Source organism: Labrus bergylta, chromosome 8, assembly GCF_963930695.1.
Source record: "Labrus bergylta chromosome 8, fLabBer1.1, whole genome shotgun sequence".
Classification (NCBI taxonomy): Eukaryota; Metazoa; Chordata; class Actinopteri; order Labriformes; family Labridae; genus Labrus; species Labrus bergylta.
This window is the reverse complement of record NC_089202.1, coordinates 23,245,495-23,267,236: the sequence shown is the minus strand read 5'-3', so window position 1 is coordinate 23,267,236 and position 21,742 is coordinate 23,245,495. Positions and strand designations below refer to the sequence as shown.

Below are 21,742 nucleotides of genomic sequence, written 5' to 3'. Positions count from 1 at the left end.
TATACAAAAGCCCCCTCAGTCAGAGGCTTCAGTCTCAGACATGTACATACAATGATCTCTGTTATTCGGGTAATTTATAATACATGTGAGATTCAGCCCTCTCAGTGAAATCAAAGCAGATCACTGTTGACTCCTTTCTTTGCTCTCCAAAGTTAAAGGCTGAATTGGTATCGCTCTCCCTGTAGAAACTACCAGACTAAACCTCAAACTAACTTCCTCCTGCTGATGTGTGACTGGAGGTGTCAGACCTCTGGTAAACGCATTGTTCAAACACCTCCAGCCTTGTAAACAAAATGAAATCACTAATTAACAGTACTCCTTTGTTAGCTTCACGACAGGTTCCCAAAAATTAATGATTTCAGGATGGAGCAGATTTTTAGATTTCTTTATTTAAAAGGGACAACGCACATTAATTAACAAGAGCAACAAAGTCACACATGTAAATGTACCAGATTTAGCCATGCAGGCTAATTTTCATCTGCAGTTCCTGGCAGGTTGATGACATTTAAGAAAACATTAAAAAGCATACATGCAGCACAAAAACATAGACACAAGAACACGTAAACATAACAAATAAAACAACACAAGTGTTAGTTAAAACATAACACGACTGATAAAGCAGCACACAGACATAAAATAAAAATGTGTAACATATAGCACATTTAAATACATGAGCATTTAAACACAGACAAAAAAGGTTGGGACTCCATGTTACACCTGAACTTTGCTTTTTTGGAGGTTATTTTGGTTTTTAATTATCCAGCATTTCCAATATGGCGACCGCCTCTTCAAAAACAAATGGGTGACATCACTGAGACTATTTATACAGTCTAGGGTTGTACCCCTTGGGGACCTTTGAATGTTAGAACAGCAGTATGTGGAAATGGCTAATTTAATATTAGCAACATTTCATATCTAAAAAAAAAAAAAATAATAACAAAAAAAAAAAAAAAAAAAAAAAATATGTATATATCTATATATCTATATATATATATATATAGATATATAGATATATAGATATAGAGAGCTCTGCCCCCTGGTGTTTAAATCATGAATTACAAGTATTTTCATGTTCTGGTGCCCAAGTACCTCAGACAACTTTTAACACTGTTGTATTATGGTGGGCTTGTGTGTATATGATTTTACATTTTAATGCAATTAATTTGCAGTCCTGGCTTGAAAAGTATATTTGGCCAGCTTTATTATAAAAGCTTCTGTATGTCATTTCAGCAGTTATCTGTGCGTCAGTGTTCCTAACGCTGTTGGATGTTTTAAGGCGGCATCAACAGGATTTAAAAAGATAAACCTTGTGCAGTGTAGTGCAACTGAAACAAATACATTTTTCAAACGGCTCTCTGCAGCTCTAAAGGCAACACGATGCAGCTCGGGTCGTTTCTCAAACCTGCCAGTGTGAGCCGCAGCGCTCCAGGCGGTGTCATGTTAAACAAAACAGTGCATTGATGCAATGCACAAAGAGTTGGTTATGTCAATGCGATATTTATCACCTCTGATCAAGAAGAAATTAGTGTGAAAATAAGGTCGTAGATCATTGTGGGTGAGATTAAGTGTCAGAGGGGAAGAAAAATCAATGGTTCTGGTTCCCTGCCGTTCAGTGTGGCCGGTGGAAAGAGCATCTGAAGCTGTGGCCTCAGGACAGCGACGCCGTGCTGAAGCTTATCGTGTCTGACATCCTTTAATATGGTGACCGACCAGCACACGGCTGATGAACGTGAGTGCATTGTACAGATTCAGGCAGTCTTTTTCTTTGTTATTCATCGTGTTGTCGACAGGTGTTTGTGTCCCCTTCTTTTTCTCTGATTTGTTTGTGCAAATATGAGACACCTCTGTGGCTCTGGGAACCTGAGCCAGTGTTTTCTTATGACGTCCGAGCAGTGACTTCTACAGCTCAGGTGATTGCCCACCGCTAATGTTAGTATTGCGGTGCAATTTGCATTTATACACTGCAGGTAGAAAACACAGCAGAGGCCGACACAGAGAAATGAAAACCTACAGCTTGCTGCTTCCCTTTCTGAAAATACAACTCTGCTCTGAAAAGGGAATCACCTTCTCAGCTGCACTGGAGCTTAAAGTCAGACAACAGTTAAATAAAATGGGCACTTTCATTGCACTGACTGTAAAGAGAGGTTGTCTTAATCTACCTTATGAGTATCTTATTCAGACGGACTAATCGTAGGTCAAGCTGGCCTCTGTTGAAGTCTGTCAGAGGAGTGGGTGTTTAGCTTCAGTCTGCAGATAACAAACGACAATCCAATCCGGCCAATCAGAAGCTCCTAATTACCTAATGAACAGGGACATGAGGTGATTTGTTGCCATGGAGCGCTTGTTAGGTTAAGTGGTGGAAATCGACAGGTCGGTCCGATGTGCCTCTTACCGTATCTGATCTTACAGCGTGCTCTAGTTTCATGACTTTTAGCTCCTGATGTCCCAAGAGCAGTTTTGGTTCTGCTGTTCTATAAAACAAACCCGGAGCTCTCTGTCAGACGGAGGGGCCTGGGACTGTTACCTTGGGTTAGAAGAGATTTTTTTGAATGCAAATCAGGTAATTATTTGACTCATACGAGGTTGACTCATAAAAAAGATACACGTCAGACTGGAGACTGCACTTTAAGATTATTTGCCTTCATTTATAGGACAGCTGAGGAAGAGAGACATCAAAGGGCAAAGACTGGGAGTCGAACCTGTGACTAATGCATAAAGGATATTAGCTTTTGTATGTGGGGCGACTGCTACCAACTGAGCTAAACCGGTGACATGAGGTCATTATTAAAATAATACTTTAAAGATTTAGTAATGCATTTATACAACGCTGACATTGGGCAGTTTTGAAGAATGATTCTGAATTCACCTTGAAGAGATGTCATCTTTTAATTCTGCACATTATTATTGTTCTACCCAAGACATTTTAAAGGTCACATGCCCCCCCTTTTTCAACCAGTAAGTCTCAGAGCTCCTCAAAACATGTGTGTGAAGTTTCTTGTTCTGAATCCACTCTGATCCTGTATTTGATCATTCCTATAAACCCCTCTATTTCAGCCCTGCTCAGAACAGGCTGTTTCTGTGTCTGTACCTTTAAATACGTAAATGATCTGTTTCTGAGGGAAGGGCTTGGGTGTCTCGGGCTTTCTCGCTCCATGTTGTAGTGTTTATGATGAGAAGGCAGACTCAGAGGGCAGAACAAACACCTAGCTGTCGGAGTGTCACCCACCTGGGGGAGGGGCTACTGCCCCTTGTGATGTCATGAAGGGAAAATCTCCAAACGGCCTGTTTGAGCTCACATTTTCTGCAAAGTGGAGCAGGCAGAAGACAGAGAGGATGGACTTTTCTCATCATTGGGGGGTTTGTAGACAGACTAGAGACACATATTAGAGTTAGAGAAACATGGTGAGGTGGATCTTGCAGAATATGTGACCTTTAAGATGCATAAAGTGAAGCCAGGACGCTGCTGGATAACACACATTTTCTTTCTCTAATGTTGGCATATTTTGAAGTCGTACTTTTTTTTGTCACCTGGAGAGAATCCATCTCACTAATGTTGAGTCTCCTTCAAAACTTCCATTGCGATCAGTGGAAACATAACTTCTGAAACACAAGATCAAAACCAGCTTCAACTAAAGGGTCAAGCTATTCAAAACACTGCACGCACTTAAACTGGCGTCATTCTCTCTGTCTGAATCATTAACCACCCGTTTTGAATATGTTTTTCAAAGTAGCCACCTTCATTTGTTTGTTTGCAAAATTGTCCCGGGCACTCGTTTGTGTTCTCTTCTGACTCCTGAGCCTACAGCCTGATGAAGATGAGGATGAAGATGGGTTACAACAAGCAGGGATGTGTTGTTGTGGAAGTCTCTCAGCATGGCCCCTTGTCCCCCCCCCTGCCCCCCCCCCCCCTCCCTCTCTCTTATTGACCATGTTGCACATAATAAATCAGCTGTGAGTTGGGCTACCTTGCAAGTACCCTAATGAAAGCTCATTTATAAAGTGGCTAAATGGTCCTGACAAAAGTCCTAATGAGGAAATCAATAATTCAGTGATTGTTACTCTTCTTACACTAATACGTCCCTCTTGTAGCGCTTTGACTCCAGCTAAGAGAAGCCCATTTTTTATCGTGTTCAGTTCTGCGTGTCAGCAATGTTGTAGGTTATTTTTTTTCTCTACTTGAAGCTGTGAGATAAATTGTCTGTTGTTGTCTGTTGGTTCTTGGAAAGATGGAAAGCCTTTTTTTTAAATAGGTGGTACTTTGTTTTGGTGCTTCAGTGGTGAATCATTGCTTCACATGATGCAGATTTTATGCTGCCTGCGCTTTCTCCCTCATCAGTGTTCTGTTTTTAAAGAGGACATATTATACCCCTTCTCCACCTTTTCAAGCAGTCCCCTGTGGTCTAAATGAAACATCTGTGCTGTGCTTTGGTCAAAATATAACATGAATCAAGCACCAGAGGAGGTTTATGACCCTGTATAAACCAGCTCTCTCAGAACGCTCCATTTTGGTGTGTGTGTCTCTTTAAATGCAATGAGCTCCCCAAAAAGTAAAATACAGTGGTTTACAAAACAATTCAATGCGATACAATGTGATGTGATACGTTATGATACACCAGGGTCGTACTATCTTCTTTGTTTTTTTAATTCTGCATTGAAGCAAATTGGTATCTATCTTTTTTGACCGTACTAACCAGTAATATGTATTAACCCAGCGTGTTTTCTTCTCTTTAATTCATCCTCTTTAATCTCTGTCTAATCGGGGAGATAAACGATCTCTAATATAAAACATGCAGTAAAAAGTAACGGAGCAGTGTCGGTCATACAGCGGCCGTTGTCAACAGCGCACAGCCAGCGCTTTTCTACCTGGAAAAACGCTGGGTAGACACGGGGTCGTAGTTTCCACTTAATTCCAAATGACCTCTTTTCTTTTTGTAAACTTGGATTGTGCTGTCCCGTATACATCAGTTACAACGATTTTCATACAAGACTAAACAGAATGCTGCATCACATAACACTATAAAAAAATGAAGATCTTATAAATGGGATGTGAGAAAGAAGTAATGGTATCAGTGGAGAGAGTTGATAATACAGCTTAGCAGTATGCAGACAGATGGTGACTGAGCCGTGCGAGGTCACTGATCATCAGCCTTAGCGATGGGAGTTTGTTCTGTAGGAAGCCGGAGAGCAGCACCCCAATCCTCTGTTAATTACAGGGGCAGGTAGATTACCCTCTCACACCCCTCACTGGGCCCTAATGTCGGGCATGGGTACCCAGAGTCCACCTCATGGGCTCCCTCAGATGCTTGTTAACCAGCTTCAGATTCATCATCGTGCCTCAATGTGTGATTAACGAGCCACATTATGAATTCTCTGAGAGATTAATGACTGCATGGTTTGGTCAGCGGTAAATATTTCATGTGAATTTCCTGTGGAGTCCTTACAACTGATTTTATTTTCTTGGTGTTGCGATAACTTTTTAGACTTTTAACGTTTCTAAAACCAACTACTAGACTTTGATTTGAGATGTAACAGAGAGGCAGCCATGGAGTGCATCGTTCAGTACTGTAACACCGGTGTTAAAAGTCATGAGGAAGTGCAAAAGCCTGCAGTTCCTCAAGTGTCCAGTAGAGGCTGGCTGCAGAAGCACAGGAAGTTACATACACACCCATTCAAAAATACATATATATTTATTTTTACAGCAGAAACTAACATCCCGCCTCAGCTCCAGCTCTCAGCCTGTCGTTAGGTTGACTGAAAGTTAGGTTGAGACAGCATTTCCAGCATGGAGACCGCCATCGATGGGACTCCAAAGCACCCTGCAGGAACAGATGGGTGACGTCACTCAGCACTTACATTCCCTCAAATATTTACAACAGTTATTAAAGCCAGAGAAATCCTTCATTTTATGGTTGTAACGGGACGTATCTTGTAGCGCCATAAGATACATGACATGTTTATCATTGCCGTGGAAACACCAGATCGCTGCATAAGAAAGCTGGAACTGCTACTGAAATCTGTATGTGCTGCTGTGATAGAAACGTCATGCAAATTAAACTTGACTATATTAGCTTATAAACATATGACAGTCAACTCAGGGTTCGTTTTTAACGGGGGTTGGGTTGGGTTCGGGAGTGGAGTGGAGTTTTTAAAAGGAGTCACTCCTTTGATTCACCGTCAGCCTCGACATCATTTTTTGTAGTTGTTTTGATTAAGAGCCCCCTGGTGGTGGAGTTTACATTTTTGCCTTTATTAAATAGCACAGCTGTAGAGAGACAAGAAATTCTGAGAGGAGAGAGTGGGGGGGGGGGGGGGGGGGGGTCAGCAAAGTGCCGAGGTCGGAATAGAAACCCATATCCGCTGCGATGAGGACTATGCCCTGTGTACATGGGCCGCGCGTCATAACCGCTAGGCTATCGGCGCAGCTGAACATGTGAATTTCCTCTGTTGCCATCAGGGCGTCATAATGTTTAACCTGGGAGATGCTCTAAATCGTTCATCGCCTTTTCCTTAACATTACTAAATGATCCTGAGGTTTCATATTTTTTCTGACTTTTATCCTTTTACTCCCACAGATCATTTTTTTTTATCCTTTTATGACTGAACGTTTAATTGTTTTTTATCCAGTCTGGTTGTTTACTAATCAGTGTTTAACATCATTATCTCCTTTTAGGTCCTATTTCATATTTTCAGCTGTTTAGTATCATTTGTCTTCTGTATGTCACTGTGTTTTTTATTTCGGTTTATGTCCAAGCTGCTCCTAACCAATTGCCCCAAGAAGCATTAATAAAGTTGTTTAAATTGGATTGAAAGCATGAATCAAATGCCTTTAAAAAAGAGCCTTTCTGTCTCTTTCTTCTCTTAAAAGCGCAGTGTGTAGGGGGCGAGAGACAAAGCAGGAGAGATGCTACGGCTGTACAGAGAGGTTCACATTTTGATGTGGAGAAAACACTCCTATGTTTCCTCTCTTCTCGGTCCCTTTGCAGTTCCTGTTGTCTTTTTTCTTTCAGAACAAAGAATAAGCTGTGGTACTTTGAGTTCGGCACTTCGGAGACCTTCTCAGCCACGTGTAAGAAGCTCCACGACTTTCTGGAGGTGGAGGTAAAAATCTAACCACATGTTTTTTTTAGCTTTTTTCGAGCCGTGTAGAGAAGAAAACAAAAGCAAAGGGAAGATTTCTCTTCTTTTATAACCTCTTATATGGGGATTCCATGCTGGCTTTTACAATCTGAAAACCTCATTTCACCATCTTCAAATACAAGTTTGTAAGAATAACAGTGTCACATAAAAGCATTCTGGTCAACCCTCGATCCATTAATAGCTCAAATTTGTACTGGTTTCCACTCCACCCAGACAAAGTGTTGATGTGTGAAGGCTATCCGCGCACCTCCCCGCCTGTTTCTCACTGCACCTCAGTTCAACACACAGGTAATTAGCCCTACATGACCCTGCTGTGTGTGATATTGAGTGATAATGAAGATGGCGTCCGTACAGTTCATCTTCCCCCTTCTCAAAGCGATCGACACGGTGCAGAGGTCTTCATTAATTAGAGCTGGTTAAGTACCCACAGAGCCGGAGGGGGCAGGTGTAAAGATACATACTGGTATAAGAAGCGTTTATTTAGAGTATCAGGCTTCGAGGGTATCACCGGTCACACAGCAGACGACTTTAGAGCTCCTTAATCTGATCAAGCTGACAGTAATGGTGGCTCCTAAAGCAGGTTTAGCCTCAGAGGGAGAAAGAGGTTCCTGCTAAGATCTATAACAAAGGATCAGAAGGTCGGAATGGATTACTATTCAAACAGGCACAGAGAGAGAGGTTAAGGTTGTTAGAATTAAAAAAATTGTGTAGTTTGAACATACAAGGAGAAGGCTTAGATTGAGGAAGACAAATTAAAGGTTGGATTATGCTCACACTAAGAGGAATATTTAGGCTCAAAGGAGTGACGTACAAACACATGTTCAAACTCATACAGGTTTAGGAATTATAGAGACTAAGATTTGGCCTCTGGGGAAAGGAGGTTTTGGCCAAAGCTGGTTACACACTAGATGTTTTTATACGATTTTTGTGGCTAGGCTCAATTCAAGGGTTGGAGCGACCAAGCAGCAACCTCTGGTGTTGAAAATTGAAGCCAATGTTGAAGTGCAAAATCCTGCAGTTCCTCGAGTGTCCACTAGAGGCTGGCTGCGGAAGCACAGGAAGTTACATACACACCCATTCAAAAAAGTCTGTTTTTACAGCAGAGATTAACATTTTTGCAGCCTAGTTAAAAAAAACAAATACATCTGGTTAGCTCATTTCTCGATCGGCGCACACTGTACGATGACTCAACTGTTTTGATTTGATGAAGGATAACAGTTATTTACAATAAGGCGTGTAGCTGACCTGATTGACCGGTGGGCGCGGTGTAAGGTTTGTCAAGAGGCTAAAAACCCGCCTTGGCTCCAGCTCTAAGCCTGTCGTTAGGTTGACTGAAAGTTAGGCGGAGACAGCATTTTGAGAGCGAAAGCATATTTGGCTGTGGGAGATTTAAAAGAAACTTTATTGTCAGGACATAAAACATCGACAGGTTCAAGCGCAACTCAAAGAAGAGAAACAGATCTTCGTGTCTGGCTCAGACTGGCAAGCTAGTCTTTGTTCAAACAGAAAGACTGTTATAGGCTCAGATTCAGATAAAGAGACAAAACTCAGACTCAGACCAAGCAGAGGTTCAGATTAAGGATCAGGATCAGTGGAAGATTCAGGCTAACTCAGAAAGCAAAGTTAAGATTCAGAGAACGGTTTTGACATATTCAGTCTTCTTCCTCTTCCTCCTCTCTAAAAGTGTGACGGTGTCACTCTGGACCTCAGCAGCATCTCTTTGGAAGGTATTGCCATCCTCAACATTCCCAGCATGCACGGCGGCTCCAACCTCTGGGGCGAGAGTAAGAAGCGAAGGGGAAACCGCAAGGGGGGGAAAAAGAGCCAAGACAAGAGGACGCCATTGTTGGACCCCAAAGAGCTCATGTTTGCTGTCCAAGGTATCGTAAACACCGTCCATTACTTTAAATACATTTATGGCTGTTTTACTGTTATTTTTCGGCATAATCTCTGCAGTAATTGAACCTAAAGGTCTGAAATCAGATCATGAAACATGTCATCTTTTGGCCTTGAACATATGTGTTCCCAGAGGATAAATCCTGATCACCCTATTATTGCCCTCTACCATTTTTTTTGTTTTCTGCTAAATTGCTTACAGTATATCCCATGCTAACATGATGGTGAAAATCATTAAAATTACATGTTTTTTATCACCCTGTTAACATTATCAGTGCCATTTTGCAAAGCAGCAACCTCCGTTGTTGAAAAGTGAAGCTTTTACAGAAGTGCAAAAGAACTGCACTTCCTCGACTGTCCACTGGAGGCTTCCTGCAAAAGCCATGGAAGTCCATTAACACCCAAAATCAAAGTTTTTATCGCAGAAATAAACATGTTTACAGCGTGGTTCAAAAGATGGTTTAGCTCTGAATAGCTCACTGTTTATTCATGCACACTGTACAGGGGGTTAATTATTTTATAACTCATCCATTTTGATCTCATCAAGGCTATGAGTTGTGCACAATTAGGGGCGTGGCTGATCTGACTGACAGGTGTGTGTCGTAGCCGATTGTCAGGTAGGCTTAAGTCCCGCCTCAGCTTCACCTTTCGGTCTGTAGCTAAATGGACTGAAAAGGTTGAGACAGCAAGGTTGAGACAGCAAAGGTTGAGACAGCATGGTGGTCGCAACATGGCGACCACCATCGTTGGGCTCCAAAACGCCACTTCAGGAACTGAGACTGAGACGACATCCATGTTTTTTTTCAGTCTATGGTCGATGCCCATAGAACAGTCGCATACGCTGGCTCCTATCATGGAAACTTGTGTGGTTTGTGTTTAGCAGACTCAACACATTGTGGGAAAATGGTGAGTCATCCACAGCACTTTTGAAGCCCTGTGTATACTGCAAATCACATTTGGTGCACCCTAATGGACAATATTACTGTACATTAAACAGGTCTGACAGGGTAGGTGTCCTTGCTCCTATCAGGTAGATCAAAGACTAAACTTTAGACCAAACTTTCCCCAAGTGCATGAATATTTCACCGACGACAAGGTGAATCATAGCTAGCAGGTTTTGTTTGCAAAGAAGTGGTGCAATCATGTCACTGTTTGGCACTGTCACTGGTGTATTAATGGTCTGTGTAGGCTCCAGTGGACAGGTTCAGTTAATAAGAGCGGACTGAGGGGGGTGCTGGGCAAACCCCTGAATCCATTTACGTCAAAAGGAAGCCCGTCAATGGGAATATATGAATGAATTGAGCAGAATGAGTCGACTGTTCTGTGGTTACAGGTGAGATGTTGTGAGCCACTCGAACGACTTAAAAGCAAAAGTTGGTGGAGGAAGATTAAACGTGCAAACACATCGACATTCCTAACTCTTCTGCTTGTTGTTTACTTTGTATTGGTAAAGAAAATCAGTGTGCCACAATTGTTGTTGTAAGTAGGTATTGTCATGACCTGCTCAAAGGTCGTTGGAAATAAAGGGAGAGACACTTAATTAAGCTGATTTATTTACAAGAAGATAAATTAAACTGCATAAAGAGAAAAGGTTTGGATGTGGGAGGAGTCAGTAGTGTAGGTGAGTGGGTGTGTGAAAAGGGAATTGTGTATGTGTTGGATGGAAACAGAAGATGAAGCAGCCAAACAAGGCGCTTGCTGAAAGTCTCTCAGAGCAGACGAAGGCCTAGTACACATGTAGGCGGGTATTTTTGAAAATTTTGGTTTTTCTTCTTTCTTACTTTGTACACAAATGTTAGGTAGCTGAAAACGCACCTTCTGTAAAACTCCTTCCAGGGTAAAGATGTTCAGAATCTTTGTTTAAGGTGTTAATGTGTAGACCATGTTCTTATAACGTCAAGCTGTGCGCCGCTTTCTCCTCCGTTTGACGTCATCGTGCGACGCTGTCACTTTTGTCTACATGAGATTAGTGCGATGGCACACGTAACTAAGCTGGCACTGGAGCTAACGTCGCTAACTAAACTTGTTGACGAACAGCATGTATGTATGTTTCATACAAGACTCTGACCACCAAAACTACCCCGACAACGTCTGCGGTTTTAGACGATTTGGACTTTCAGAATGAAATGGTCATTTCAGAGAAATAGCCAGAAAACAGCCACCCAGATGCCAACTTTTTACGTGTTTCTGCGTTAACGCTGGTCACTCCTCTCTTCCGTCTGAGAGCAGTCGAGTCAAACACCACGTTCAGCTCGTAAATCTTTAAACCACAATGCATGCTGATATTTATTGCTTGGATTGTGACCATTGGTTGTAAACTGCTTTTCCCAATGCATTGTGGGATACTCTGAGGAGACTACAGAATTATTACTTTTTTTTTCTCCGCAGAAAAAAAGCAGCTTTAGAAACAGATGTTCACAAAGTGATTTGACGGACGAAGCAGGAAGTCAGGACAACAACAGAACAAACATCAACAGTCCGGACAAACAGAGAGTACAAAATAAGATAAATACAAAAAACAGGAATAAGAAAGATAGAACAGGCAGGTATCAAAACGCAGTTAAAGCTACAAAGCAGCACGAAGAGGGAGACGACACATCGGGTAAGATAATGCTCAGGAGTATTATAACTTTTCTGATGTGATGATGATGAAGGTACAGGTCGACACAGAGGACGGCGGCCTGCGAGGTAGATAGTTGATCCATTTAAAGCCAAACCTTGCTCCGATGAACACTCCATTAATCCCTGAATAAAAATCAATCCGTTTTCAGATTGTGGTTATTGAAAAAAAAAAAACACCGTCTGAACCAGGGAAGGCACTTAGTTTGAGAGGGGAGGCCACTGTGTTGGTGTGTCTGCTTATTGATGTGTGTGTTGTGTATATGTGTGTGTGTGTGTGTGGGGGGGGGGGGGGGGGATGCCCTTGTGCAAGGTGCCCCTCAAGGTGAGCAGCCTAACTTGTCAGATCAAGAGAACAACGTATTTAGAGGTAAACACAAGAGTGCATTAGCCCAGAGGGGGCACCGCCGAGCACGATGCACGGATCAAACTGTTCACAGGGATTATTCTGTGTGTGTGTGTGTGTGTGTGTGTGTGTGTGTGTGTGTGTGTGTGTGTGTGTGTGTGCGTGTGTGTGTGTTGTGGGGTGTGGGTGTGTGTTGTTGTTGTGGGGTGTGGGTGTGTGGAGGGTGGGGAGGGAGGCTAGGGGATAAAAAAAAAAAAAACTCCTGACCTTTCGAGAGCTGTTAAATCGTCCCGCTGGTGACGCCAGGAGACAAGCCCCTCAGGTGGAAGGGAATGGCTGCGGAGTGAATTATTTAGAATGGGACTGAGGTTTTTGCAGGGGAGGGGGGGAAGGGGAGTGATGGGGGGGGGGGGGGGGGGCGTCCATGCGTGGGTGGAGTGGTTGATGCTTGGGACTGATGCTCCATGACAAGCTCCATGAAGCTTTGGTTGGAGAATCAGCCTCCACCTCCTCCAGACATCCCTCTTTAGTTTAACTTTCAGCTGATTGTCACCTCGACCTGTCACCATCTCCTCTTTTATTCCTCTTTTTTGTTATCACTCTTTCACCCTGCTGATCTTCATGTGTCAGAGTGCAACCGCCGGCCAAGACAGTGACGAGGACCAAGATTCTTATTCCACGCTGACAGGCAGGCGTTCCTGAGATTAGAGCCACACTGTTGTGTGCGGGATTTTCCCAAATGTAGATTTATTCTTACTACTGTCACTCTGCGTTTAGCTCCTGTGTTTAGTCCATTGGCTGTATATAAAGATGGACGACTTCCATTCTAGCCCCCTGCAACCTGCGCTGACATGTTGCCAAGCACCAATAAAGCCAATGTGGAAGTGAAAAAACACCGCAGTTCCTTGAGTGTCCACTTGAGGCTGGCTGCAAATTTGACAACAGTCTTACACTATAACCTGAGGCCTTTATTGAAAGCAGGTGTCTGCAATTTATTAAGTTTGAATATTTATTAAATATTGTGTCAGGTTAGGTAAAAATCACGAGCAGTGGGAGGAGCTTCCAAGTCTTAAAAACGATGCCAACGTGATTGTAAGTGATCGTAAATCTCTCAGAGAGTCTGGTCTAAGGACTCTTGGGTATACTAAATGTTTGCAGCCCCAGGCAACAAGGAATCCCTATCACCATGGTGACGCCGTCCATCATAGGTGTCAGGGAGAGCCAGTGTGAGCCGGTTGCACTAACGTGAGAAGTCAGAATGGGCGGGGGAGGGGGGTGGGGGTTTAAAGCTCTGTGTCAGGAGGTCAACCTGCTGAGCATGTACACACACTCGACGCACTCACAGCCTGGCAACCAGATAGGGTCAGACGCATGTCTGTCACCATGGTGACAGCTGGACAGCACAGCTCGTCAGCAACAACAACACCTCAGGACAGAGGCAACATTACCTGCGACGCTCCTCCAGGAAGCCGACTCGGCTCAGATAAGAGTGACAGCGAGCTAACTCTGTCTCTCTCACGCACCGAGCGACTAAAAATGGGTCTTGGTTTCAATTAGAGTCTGCGAGCGCCCAGCAGAGAGGCAGCAGCTTCTTAATTTGTGGAGGGACGATTCGACGGAGAGTCGGAGGCAGAGCAGGCCGCGGAAACAGATGGGCCCTGTGTGACTCTGGGCTTCCAGCAGGGGCAAAATCAATGCTCATGACTGCAAAACAGAAGAAATTAATAATTATATTATCACAAGATTGCTTTGCATTGCCGGTGCAATCTAATTAATAGCTGTTGTGTTTGTAGCCTGTTGTTCTTGGTGCCTTTTTTTTCTTTGTAACTGGGACTGTTGAATGTTTAGAAGAAGAAGAAGAAGAAGAAGCAGAGTCTGAAATAAGGAAGATAACATCATGTGTCTCTTATTGTAGTTTTACCTTCCTCCCTTTCTCCTTCATCCCTCATCGTACCTCTCACATCATGCTGTGAGAGTCTCCGGCTTTCACATTAGCAGTGTTTAAATTTGACATACTTTAAGAATCCCTGAGGGCAAATTCTGGTCCACACTCTGTTACTGAGAGAACTGCTTCTCACACACACAGGTCCGAATTACACACACATGCACAAACAGGACCTGTGGACATTTATTAATGGAGAGATGTCAGAGTGGGGCTGCTACACGGGGAGCGCACCTCAGCTGTTGGGAGTTTGGTGCCTTGCTTAAGTGCACCTCAGCAGTACTCGGGAAGTGATCTAGCACCTCTCCAGCACCCAGGTCCGCACCAGGACCTCCAGCGACCTTCAGGTTCCCAACCCAAGTCCCTACAGACTGAGCTACTGCCACCTCAGAAGTGGAGGAATGATGAGCAAAATCATCATGTTGATCGTTATTGACTGATTTATCTTCAACATTTTAACATATTTAACAGCCCCAACAAATGACTGAAATCTCAAATAAATTAAACATGTTTCTGGCCTTCATACAGCCACAAATGTACCTTTTTTATTTCCTAGCTTGTGAACATTAACCCTATGAACTCTGTGATAGAAATGGTCCATCAGTGCCTTTAGGTGCTGTGTGCACTGCGTGTCAGAGATTATTTTCCAATAAAGTTCAGCATCTTCACCATTTTCATTTCTCGTCCAAAGTGAAATTTCTAGCTAATATTTTTTGTCATTGTTCTCATACGGCGCTCTCAGTTGAGAACAAGTCAACTTTTGGAAAACTGCTGTCCTTAAATAAATAAATGTCACCTCTCCCCCTCGTCGACCAATCAAAATTGAGAAAGGGCAGGATTTCAAAGATCATCTTCATCAACAACAAGGATGGAGAAGAAACTGATACTTAAAAAGCAGTACTTCAGGTTTACTTGACTTGTAGTGTAGTTAACGGTGTGTTGTTGTGTGTTTCAGATCTGTCCGACCAGCTGCTGGAGGTGGTGGGTCTGGAGGGAGCGATGGAAATGGGTCAGATCTACACCGGCCTGAAGAGCGCTGGGAGACGCCTGGCTCAGTGCTCCTCTGTGACCATCAGGTCTGACTTTTCACTTTTTGAATGTGTTTTAGTTTTTCTTATTTTAAGAAGTTTAAGCCTCTGGGAGAGGCTTAAACAAGGAACAAAACAATAAAATGCAACTTTGTTATCTTGAAGACTTTACATGTAAAAGTATTTAAAAGTTTCCCATCCTGTCAGTCACCATCAAGTTATTGTGTGCAACATCTGAACATGAAAATGTTGAAGATATGATGTTTTTTTGTCCCTGACAGAACCAGTAAATCTCTCCCGATGCAGATTGATGGTGAACCCTGGATGCAGACTCCCTGTACTGTAAGTCATTAAATGTGTTCACTGAGTGACTTTATCAGGTGTTTTAAACCAGATTGACTTCAAACAGGGATAGAGTGACCATGTGACAACTGAAAAAAGCCACTTGAAGTCATTTCCAACTCGTGGTAGTTTAAAGGACCAATCTGTGAGATATCATAGTGCAGTGCCAGGTGTTGCAGCAATGGAAGCGGGCAAGAGAAGTGGTTCAGATAGAAGTGATTGTACCCGACCTAAAAAGTCTCTGCATGTTTCTAATAAGCTCCACGAGCAGAAACGTGCTCAAACTAGGATCAATATTGGAGATGCTTTTGAAAAATGGAGAGAGGTTAGAACACAGAAAGGTTTACAGACCCATGCAGAGCTGGCTAAACACTGAAGCTTCAGTGTCCAACACATGGTGACCTGCGTGAGCATCGTCTCTAGAGAGGAGGGGGGGGGGGGGGGGGGGGAAGAGACAGCTCTCTACAATGTTTAGAATTTATGTACAACAAGAGCCCCTGTTACAGAAAAGTGTGGACTTTTGTGTGAAAATTTCTAAGATAATAATCAATTTAATTGACTCTTTAGTGACCAAACAAAGAAAATTGAGAGATAACATCATATTTAGAACATAAAAACAAACATTTGACAAGGATACTATCTGGTATGAACTATATTATTTCAGTTTGCAGCAGTTGATTCAGACCTAGTTATCAAAGCGGCAGTGACACGTGAAATATGTCGCTTTAAAATGCAAATGGATTGATGGTGTTAAATATGTTATGCATGCAGAGGAACTGAGCTTCATTTGCATATCTGTTGTTGTTAATATTTAGTGGGTTAACATCCCAACAACTGTGATGTTTTTGTACCATCATTTAGCAGGTCGTCTGATTTTAAATTCAGCTCTGACGGACAGTTTGAATATCTCATCTTGGATATGACGGTCTGTGAGATCCTCACTCTGCTCAGTGGAGTTGTGCCTGCAGACACAAGAGCACTTGCAGGGTACTCGTTTGGTCATGCTCTGTTCTTTTTCTTTTTTTTCAGCTTTTCTCAAGCGATCCATATGTAAATCTCAGCAGCACTTCATCTGTGTTGTAATTAAAGCTAAACACAGCCGTAATCAACACAAAGTGAGGAGCTTCATTTTGAGAAATGAACATCATGGACAGAGGGCAAAACACTTGATGGAGAGCGTGTGTGAGCAGGAGACGGCAAGCGAATTATCAGGCTGCAAAACAACACAAACAATGATCTGTAAGAGAGATACAGGGACAGAAACTACACTACACTCCTATCTGTCTTTGATTTTAAGAGTGTTTTAAAGGTCGTAAAAATTCAAAGCATTTAAACGCAGGTTACCTGTAGCTTCAGTGTTTAGCCAGCTCTGCTTCGGTCTGTAAAATTTTCTGCGTTCCAACCTCTCTCCATTTTTCAAAAGCATCTCCAACATTGATCCTAGTTTGAGCACGTTTTTGCTCGCTTCCATCGCTGCAACACCTGTTGGTTTGACCTGATAACTGCTCTCATATCTGGCAAACCGAGGGGCGTCCAAAACGGCCGTGTGGGGGTCGCCTTGAAACCGCCTACTTTCTCTGGTCCAAACAAATCCAGAGCATTCAGGACCAGAATCTAAAGTTAGAAGGAGGACATACTGGCTGCTGCATTGTTGTCAGAGAAGCCAGCACTTCAACATAGCATGTTTCCTTAATGTCTGATCATATAATTAGTAAGGTCACTCACACTCATCCAATCAGTGAGAACTGATTGGATTTTTATTGTGGCATCTTTTAAACAGAGCTCACTTCCAATGCTCCCAATGTTTTTCAAGTGCTCCCTCATATCTTCCTCCTAAAAGGTTATAATATTTTTTGGTGTGAATCAGAAACGTACGGATCAATCAGGTCTAACGATTGCAGAAAGCCTTCAAAAGCTGGTAATTGCCGCCGAGTCAGAGTGCAAGTTCAAGAAATGGCAGCTTCCCTTTGAAGAGACCCTTGTCCCCTTTTTAATGCATATGGCAGCATTTCCTCTCCCCATTACTGCGACTCTTTAATGCAACAGTCAAATGAACGATGTGCATAATAAGACGACCCTTGATGGTTGATATTTGCTGCTTCATTCATCTACAAGCTCGGCCTTTAACAGAAACGGTTCAGATACAGGATTTAGTCTGATGTTATAACCATTAAGACCAACATAATGTATGTAGCCATTTGTTACCAGAGAAATGAAAGACCCTCAAAGAACCCTCATAATCTAACAGACCCAGTTTAAGAAGAACACATATGGACCCAGGACCCTTTCAGGTCTTGGAGGTCGTTTATTTTGTTTTAGACAGGACAGAGGATAGAGCAGGAAATAGGGAGAGAGAGAGAGAGAGAGTGGGGTATGGGTTAAGGAGGCCACAGGTTCGGACCCGAACCCGGGCCGTCCGCCTTGAGGACATTTCGTTTGTCAAGCTGCTCTGGGCAGCACTTCCTCTTCCTTCCTCGTTGCTCATCCACGTCCACACCAGCGACAGGAATGTGGATATAATCAGGGACACTCAAATAGGAATCAGTGGAATCAAGTTTCTGATAATAATCACATAATCCATAATCACTGCTCCTCCTGGTGGACAGATTAATGATTGCAACTAGTTTCCACAAGTGGGGTTCTGCCAGGTCCTAGCACAGACCGGTCACGGCCCTACCACAGAAACACGGGAAACTTAAGGTGGCTCCATCTGTACAAGCTTTTTTTGGCTTTGAACTACCTCCACACTTTGCTATCTCGCTCCCCTTATGCAACTGTCTGTGACATGTGCTGAAATCTTCCCTCTTTGATTCTCCTCTACCTCCAGATCGAGATTGTCCACAAGAACCAGGCGGCCATGTTGATGGGAGCGCCGCAGGGCCGGAGCTGCTTCTCCTCCATCGTCAGGCGAACACGCACCGAGAGCAAAGACTGACCGCTCACAGTCCCAGACCTTTTAGAGTCTGTTCTATTCAAACACCTGCAGATCAGCGGACACACGTTGATCATCACTCGGCCTGTTTGTGAAGGAGGTGGGGGGGGGGAGGGGGGGCGTGAGCGTACAGTAGCAAGATGTAGGTGCAGCGAGTATTTCCTGCAGCAAAGAGACGTCACCGAAGAAGGCCTCAATTAATCCAGACTGAGGTGTGACGCTTCAGTATGTAGTGTAGTCTAGCTCCAAAAATACTGGAGCTATTTCGGGGGTGCGGTTTTTATAAAAGTCTGTTTTTATTTCTGCTGTTGTGATCCGTGCCATGTGGATGAAAAACCCCACAGAAGAATGTGTTTTGTGAAAAGATGTATTTATTTATTTATTCATATTTTTGCTGCTATTGATGTTTTTTAACAGTTTTTTTTGTTTTTTTTTGCATTTGCATACCCCTGATGCATGATGGACGCTGAACGAGGACGCTGCTGTTGAAGCTGACATATCTGGAATTTTTTTTTTTTTTTGCAGATGATCTTTTCCGAGCGTTTAGAAAGAAGTGAAGTTTCTTTTGCTCGACGTTTCTTTTGCTCGACGTTTCGTCAGCGCTTCACTCGAGAATGGCTTCAAGTCTCGGAGTAAAAAAAAAAAAAAAAGAAAAGAAGAAGAAGAAAACAACAGGATCGCTTTTGCTTTCTTTTACGACGGTTCCTGCGAGTCATCCTGCGATGTCATGTTTTGATCTGATGTGCTGCTGCTCCGTCAGTGAAAAAGATTAGGAGCGATTATTGATCCTCGTAAAAAAAAAAAAAAAAAAAAATGCATGACACTCTCTGTTTCGACGTCGCACGAGAGATTTTTCGGGACAGTTTTACCAACTGTGTGCACACTTTGTGTTGCATGAGTGACCGCGATCTGTTTTGACACTTGTGGAAATCGTTTTTTTTTTCTTGAATCTAAATCTAGAGTGCTGCTCGGTTTAACCATATCACACTTTATCTAGGAGACGGCTGCATTTTGATTGGATCCTGCGTGTATTTAAAGGTACTCAGGTACTTTTTTAGAGTTTGAAAAAAAAAGAAAAAGCAAAAAAAAAAAAGAAAAAAAAAGTAGTGTTTTTTTCATGTCCGCCCGATGGCTGTACAGTTGGATATTCATGAGGAAGCAGTTTGACCTCCTGCGGTCATTGATTTGCTCTGATGTCTTTTGTTGAGTGTTTACAGCCTGCTGCACATACCAGCGTACATTAAACAATTAAAGCCTAAATACAAAATGACTATTGGCATATTGCACAAGCTTGATTTAAAGAATCAATACTGAAAATCAATCCCATCTTATAATTACAGTCTTCTGAAGCATTTCACAGCCAATCACGTCTGCAAATGCCGTCTGTGACTCCTTCTAATATTTGATTTTTCTTTAAACTGCCTCCTTCATACAGGGGTCTGCTGATTCAGATAAATCATATTTATATAGAAAATGTTTATATAGTGCGATTATAAATTGATATACATGAATAAAAGAGAGCTTTATTCTTAAAGGTGACTGTGGTGACTCGGTACATTTCAACACATTTCTACATTCTAAGAGTATTTATCTCGTTCAGTGTCAACACAAGATAAACACAGGACACAAATACACACCTACACACACCTGATACACACCTGACATACACCTACACGACGTGTCGTTTTGAACAGAAGTGTACCCGTGCTCTTTTGAGAGAATAATTTTGGGGGGCTCGTCTGTTTTTCAGTCTTTTAAAAAGTGCCACCCCCCCCCCGTGCAGACTGAGGTCTGACGAGTCTCTGTGTCTTTGCTTTGTACTGTGTGGCGTTTGTACAGTGAGCTTGTATTTTTGTACACAGTATCGTTGGTTTTATTGCTCTGATTGACTGTAGAACTCACACCGTGAGAAAAAAATAAAAACTATGCCTGCAAATGTGGACTGAGACAAGTGATAATAAAAAGCTTTTGTTGTTTGACGTCGTGGTCTGGTTTTCTTTGTACGCTGATCTTTGACTCTGGGACGGCAGCAGCTAGAAGCCTCGTGTAACCATGAGACCATGCAGAGGCGCTGCTTGGCAGGCAAATGCTTGGGGCCCCAGTCCAGTAGGGGGCCCCAGACCTGTAGCCTCTGCGCATATTTGAAACGGAGCAGATCGAGGTGGCGCTGCTGACATTTCTTTAAGCCGAACCAGAAAGTCAACTTCTCAGGAATAACGGTGAAAAAAAGAAGTCTCTTGATTGGCACTTTGTTTGTTAGTGTGTGTCTCAGTGTCAGATGGGTGCACACCTGCACTTGAACTGTGTTTCTTGGTTTGTGAGGGGGGGGCGGGTGTTCAGCAGGAGTGACACCCTGCTTCACTTCACATCCACTTCACCTGCCTGGTAATGGAACCCTGCCAGGATCCAAGATGGCACCAGCGTGACCACTGCTGGCTTCCGATATGTCCGTCTCTCAGTCAAGTGTTTAATGCAATGGTAAGGTTCCCTTTCAAGGGGTTATCCTAGATCTGACCCACACCACTGCAAGGAAATCTGAACTGATTGCTGTACCAAAAAAAACATGCCTACAGTAAGAACTATTCTCTTTTCTCTTTGAGTCTCCCTTCACGTTTAGCTGCTACTCCGGAGGGTTTTACAGATACACAAGCAATATATATCTAGCAGACATTTTATTTGATCCTTTTTCTTCATGACAAGCTGCTTTCATTTTACTAACTGAGAGATACTGAGCTGGTACTTATAGAACATGTTGAGTCAGATCATGAGGCTTTATAGTTTTTATATACTTAATATAAAATCTGCATTCTTAAGTGATTTTGGAGGGTCATGAAATGTAAAATTAAAGTCTAAATTGAGTTATTGGGCTTTCATTAACAATCATAATCTCACCAATTAAATGTGCTAATAGACGCAGAATGACAAATAAGTGACTTTTTACCACCTGGATGATTTTAGAGGTTTTAAATGGTTAAAAAACTGTATGCTTTTTTTTTGTTTGTATTTTACGTCTAATTCATAAAACAGGTGCAAAGGAAAGTAATGCACAGTGTCTTGTGTGCAATGAACTGCCCATTTTCCGGGACCAAAACATTGCCATGTACAGTATTTTTGTACGTAAGACATTGTGCAAATGTTTAAATGTTGTTTAAATTGTGAATTTGAGGTTTTTGTGTCTTAATGAATTAAGCTAAGTTTCTGTTATCTTGTGTTATAATGCAGCTATCATTTTTTAAGTTAGAAAGGTCATTCATTGATATGAATGTATCTGTGTGTGTGTAGGTGTGTACATATCACACTTCTGAAATGCCCCAGTAAAAAAAAGATCTGGACACGCCCCTGGCTACAGGCCTTAAGGGAAATAACTCTTAACTTTCATCAAATCAAAACAGATGAGTTACAAAAAAAATGTGTACAGTGTGTAATCAGACCTATTTAGTGTTTTGAACCAGGCTGTAAACATGTTCATTTATGCTCACAGGCTTTTTTGAATGTGTGTG

At 42.6% G+C, this 21,742-nt stretch overlaps 1 protein-coding gene across 2 annotated transcripts in view; it reads left to right on the top strand.

Moving 5' to 3' along the window:
• dgkb (diacylglycerol kinase, beta) overlaps positions 1-20,221 on the top strand; it is a 73,352-nt gene extending 53,131 nt beyond the window's left edge. For both annotated transcript variants that reach the window (XM_065958074.1, XM_020653612.3), the window contains 5 exons: positions 7,008-7,098; positions 8,822-9,017; positions 14,896-15,016; positions 15,250-15,310; positions 18,138-20,221. In XM_065958074.1, the coding sequence (XP_065814146.1) occupies positions 7,008-7,098; positions 8,822-9,017; positions 14,896-15,016; positions 15,250-15,310; positions 18,138-18,245 (577 nt within the window). In that variant the 3' untranslated portion in view covers positions 18,246-20,221. The remainder of the gene's footprint in view (positions 1-7,007; positions 7,099-8,821; positions 9,018-14,895; positions 15,017-15,249; positions 15,311-18,137) is intronic.
• The last annotated feature ends 1,521 nt before the right edge of the window (positions 20,222-21,742 follow it).